Below are 4,221 nucleotides of genomic sequence, written 5' to 3'. Positions count from 1 at the left end.
TTGCTTTACCTGCTACCCTGTCTTTTCCTGAACCCACAAGTTTTCTCACTTTTACCCTTACAATTCTCCCCCTCAACCCACCACTGGGGAAAGACCAAGTGACTTAGCAACCTACTGAGGTTACACCATGAAACCCAGATTAACTACAGCCTTTGATCCATGAAGTGCCTGTAACCCCAACCATCAAGTTTTGGTAACTACAGTATCCTAAAATTAGCGCATGTGGAGCCAAACCCTCATTTAGAGCAACCTGGGGTGACTTCTGTTCTTGTGATTACCCAGAAAGGGTCCCTATAGCAACCCTACCCTCAAATCATAGGACAGTTCCAAATTGCATCAATAGCATCAACGTAAGGCTGGTCCTAACACATAGGTAACTATAATTTAATTGTAAACTCAGTCTTTGACGTTACTTTAACAATGACTCTTGAGGTTCTCTCAGCCTTTGCTAATAGATAAATCTCAGCTCAACTCCTATGGCAACCATAACCATGATCTCAATGTTAGGTCCAAATTTCTTCGCTGGAGTAACTCTGTGCCTTTGCAATATCGAACTGGGAACTGCTGGATTGTCTGTGGCATGCACACGCCCCATCCAGGCAGCACTGGTGAAACAGGTACTGTCACCCTCCAAATTTGTCTTTGGCTTTTGGCCCACTTCCTTAATGGCTTATTATTGTATAGGCCTCCCACACTTCCCGGACATGCTTGGCTTGGCCCATTAGTCCTCATCCGGGTAGCAGGAATAAAAGGGTGACACTGAAGGCAGCCCTGACAGACAGAGAGCTCAAGTCATTTTGGCACTTCCTTGCTGTGGACTGCATGATGAGAAAGTCAATGCTGTTCTTCGCCTTTCTTCTCGTCTTCCTTGGCCTGGCTCTGCCAGGCACCCAGGGAAAACACATCCACCGATGTGACTTGGTGAAGATCCTTCGTCGGCATGGCTTTGAGGGCTTTGTGGGCAAAACTGTAGCTGACTGTGAGTATAATAAGCTCCTGCTGCACCTCTTTGTCTATAACACCCTTCTCCCTCTCAGCTTCTTTGCAATCTTCCAACAGTACTATTCTGTCCCTCCATTCCTTTGACTTCATCATCTCTCTTCCTCATCCCCTTACTTGCCCCCTTCTATTGCTTACACAAAAAATACCCATTCACAGCTTTATCTTTCCAAGCATTTATCCCTCCATTTGTCAGACTTACAATATCAACAGGTTAATTACTTCTCCAGCTCCTCATTCATCCTTAATCCCTCCATCTCTTTCCTCTTACTCACCCTGAGCATATTCGATGTTCCTCCTCCGGGTTGTCTCTTCCTCCCACAGGGGTCTGCCTGGTAAAATACGAGAGCGATTACAACACTGCTGCATTTAATAACAATGGTCCAAGTAGGGACTACGGGATCTTTCAGATCAACAGCAAGTACTGGTGTGACGATGGCAAGACCCGTGGATCCAAGAATGCCTGCCATATCAACTGCTCAAGTAAGTGGTGAGACAGAACAGAGTGTCTTTCTTCATCCACTCTATGAAAGCACCTTGATCTGCCCATGACATCTGTCTATCAGCTGCTCTGGGCATTTCTCTCCTTGTGTCCTATTCATCCATCTCCCCGGTATCCCAGCTGCCCTTCCTGATGAACACCTTTCTCTCTGCCCATCTATCCCTGCTCTCTCTCTGCTCTGCTTTCCTCCATACTGACCTTTTCTCCCTTCTCTACAGAATTTCGAGATGATAATATTGAGGATGATATTCGGTGTGCCAAGCAGATTGCCACAGAGGCTAGAGGCCTCACACCCTGGTAAGGATATTTGCAGTGGGCACTGGGAAAGAGGGGGCAGAGACATGAAGGAAAATCCTGCTTTTGACTGGTGGTGGTGGTGGGGGCAATTAGTGAGAAGCTCTGTTTGGTAAAGTTTGGCACAGTCCTTCTTCTAGAGCTGAAAGGAGAACTGAGGAGTCCTGGCTCCCAGGACCTGCTCTAACTCCCTACATTTCCCTCCTCTCCCAGAGCTCTCCCTTTTGTTTCCTTCCCCTTCCCCCAGCTCCCTCGATTGAGCTCATCAGAATTTTCATTGATTCATATCTATCATGCCCAGCTTTCTTCACCCAAGACTCTCAAAGATTAACCACATCAATCATTATTTACCTCCTCAAAGTACATAATGTATTTATTTTCCAGGGTCGCCTGGAGAAAATATTGCCAGGGCATACCCCTGAGTTCTTATGTCAAGGGATGCTAAATCACTCCACAAGCGGCAACTGTTTCCTCAGGATCACGAATGGTGAAGAATGCTGGCATATGGAGGCTAGGGAAAACGGATGGGTGCAGGGAATTAAAAGCAGCAAATTATTAAGGTAGAAAGGCTGTTGTTAACACTATGAGGACTTTGAGCTACCATAATGCAGGTAGAGAACTTAAAGGCTGATGGCTTAGTAGTAAGAAGGCTTAGCAGAAGTGCATTACAGGTGGAGTTTCAGCCATTTATTTGCATAATCCCGTCTCAAGATGTTGTTGTCCTGACTAACAGGGCGTACTAATGTTTCAGGTTTCTCTCTCTTTTTGTCTATTTATCTCTTCTCCTTCATCCCTCCCTTCCTCCCATCTTCCATTCCTCCCTCCATTACCTTCTTTCCCTCTTACGTTCCTTCTTATCTGAGTATAGAAAACGTCAAGATTAATGAATGCTGTGCTAGTTATAAGACCTGCAGAGTTGCAGTTGCCTTATATCTAGGAGAAAGTCACTGACTGAGGTGCGTACTACAGTTGGCTGACAGAGACAAAACTTTGCTAAAACATGACCTTGATCCTTAAATTTATCCGAGCATCTGCTCCTGGCTGGTGTGAGAGATAGGCTACTGAAATGTAGAGACATCTGAATATGGCTTTTCTAACGATCCTCTGAGGATTCAGATCAAACACAGTCTAGGAAAGATGAAGGCTGAATCTCCATGAGAAAATAATGGGTTGGAAAGCCAATGAAGAAAGGGAAATGTTTTGCCATTTAGGTCACGAGTCCTTTTTCCAAATGAAGGCTGAATCCAGAAACAGTGCACAAATGGAAGCTGACAATACTGAAACCATATTTGCTTCCACATATGCTTTGTTCTGCTGCTTGCTGAGCAGTGACTGCTTCATGTTTATGCAATAAAGGGATGCTATAACTTTTGTCTTGGGTGAATGTATAAACCAACATGGAAGGCATGTTTGTTTAGATGGCTGAATCTGAAAAAAAAAAGCTCAAACTGGCCTTTCCAGAAGACGATCTTCCCAGCTACATGGGGGATGGTGGCTCTTTCCCCTTCTGTGACCCACCAGATTTCATTAAGTAACTCAAGGCAGAGCTGGTGTCCATGAAGATTTTGAGAAAACTCAAAACCAGTTCAGTCAAATCCTTACATTGTCGTAGTCTTCAGTGCAGGTACTTTCCATCTATTTGAGGATTCAAACAAAACTTCTTTTATGGGGTTTTGTCTTGTGGAGGAGAACTTCCTGACACAGCTGGTCACTGAGCCAACTAGGGAAGGGTTCTGCTGGACCTGCTGTCAGCGACCGGAGCAGGACTTGTGGGTGATGTGGTGGTGGAGGCCGCCTTGGGCACGGTGATGACAAAATTGATAGAGTTTTTGATTCTTGGAGAAGTAAGGAGGTGGGTCAGCAGAAGTGGTGCCTTGGATTACCGAAGGGCAGACTTTGACCTGTTTAGGGGACTGGTTGACAGACTCCCTTGGGAGGCAGCTCTAAAGGGTCAAGGAGTCCAGGAAGGCTGGTTGCTCTTCAAGAAGATGATCTTAGAGGTGCAGGAACAGGCTGTCACCATGTGCCGAAAGACTAGCTGGTGGGCAAGAAGACCAGCCTGGCTGCACAGAGAACTTTGGCTGGAAATCAGGGAAAAAAGCAGAGTTTATGACCTTTGGAAGAAAGGGCAGGCAACTCAGGAGGACTACAAGGATGCCATGAAGTTATGCAGGGGGAAAATTAGAAGGGCCAAAGCCCAACTAGAACAGGCTACTGCTGTAAAAGAGTAATGGTACCAGTTGTACTCGGAATACCCAGCCCCTGAACTGGAAGAGAGGGATGTGGAGCAGAATGAAGCCCACATAGTCCAAGGCAAACTGGTTAGCAACCTGGGAGCTGGGGGTTCAGCCTGGAGAACAGGAGCTGAGGGGAGACCTTCTGATCTCTGAACTGCCTGAAAGGAGCTCGGAGCATGGAGGGGGTTG

General features: G+C 46.2%; 1 protein-coding gene across 1 annotated transcript; it reads left to right on the top strand.

Moving 5' to 3' along the window:
* The first annotated feature begins 825 nt into the window (after nucleotides 1–825).
* LOC135997015 (lysozyme C-like) lies at nucleotides 826–2,240 on the top strand. Its single transcript, XM_065649383.1, has 4 exons — nucleotides 826–979; nucleotides 1,324–1,482; nucleotides 1,720–1,798; nucleotides 2,180–2,240. Exons 1-4 carry the CDS (start codon nucleotides 826–828, stop codon nucleotides 2,238–2,240), a joined length of 453 nt encoding a protein of 150 aa, XP_065505455.1.
* The last annotated feature ends 1,981 nt before the right edge of the window (nucleotides 2,241–4,221 follow it).

This window comes from Caloenas nicobarica, chromosome 21 (assembly GCF_036013445.1).
Source record: "Caloenas nicobarica isolate bCalNic1 chromosome 21, bCalNic1.hap1, whole genome shotgun sequence".
Classification (NCBI taxonomy): Eukaryota; Metazoa; Chordata; class Aves; order Columbiformes; family Columbidae; genus Caloenas; species Caloenas nicobarica.
This window is presented reverse-complemented; position numbering and strand designations above follow the sequence as displayed.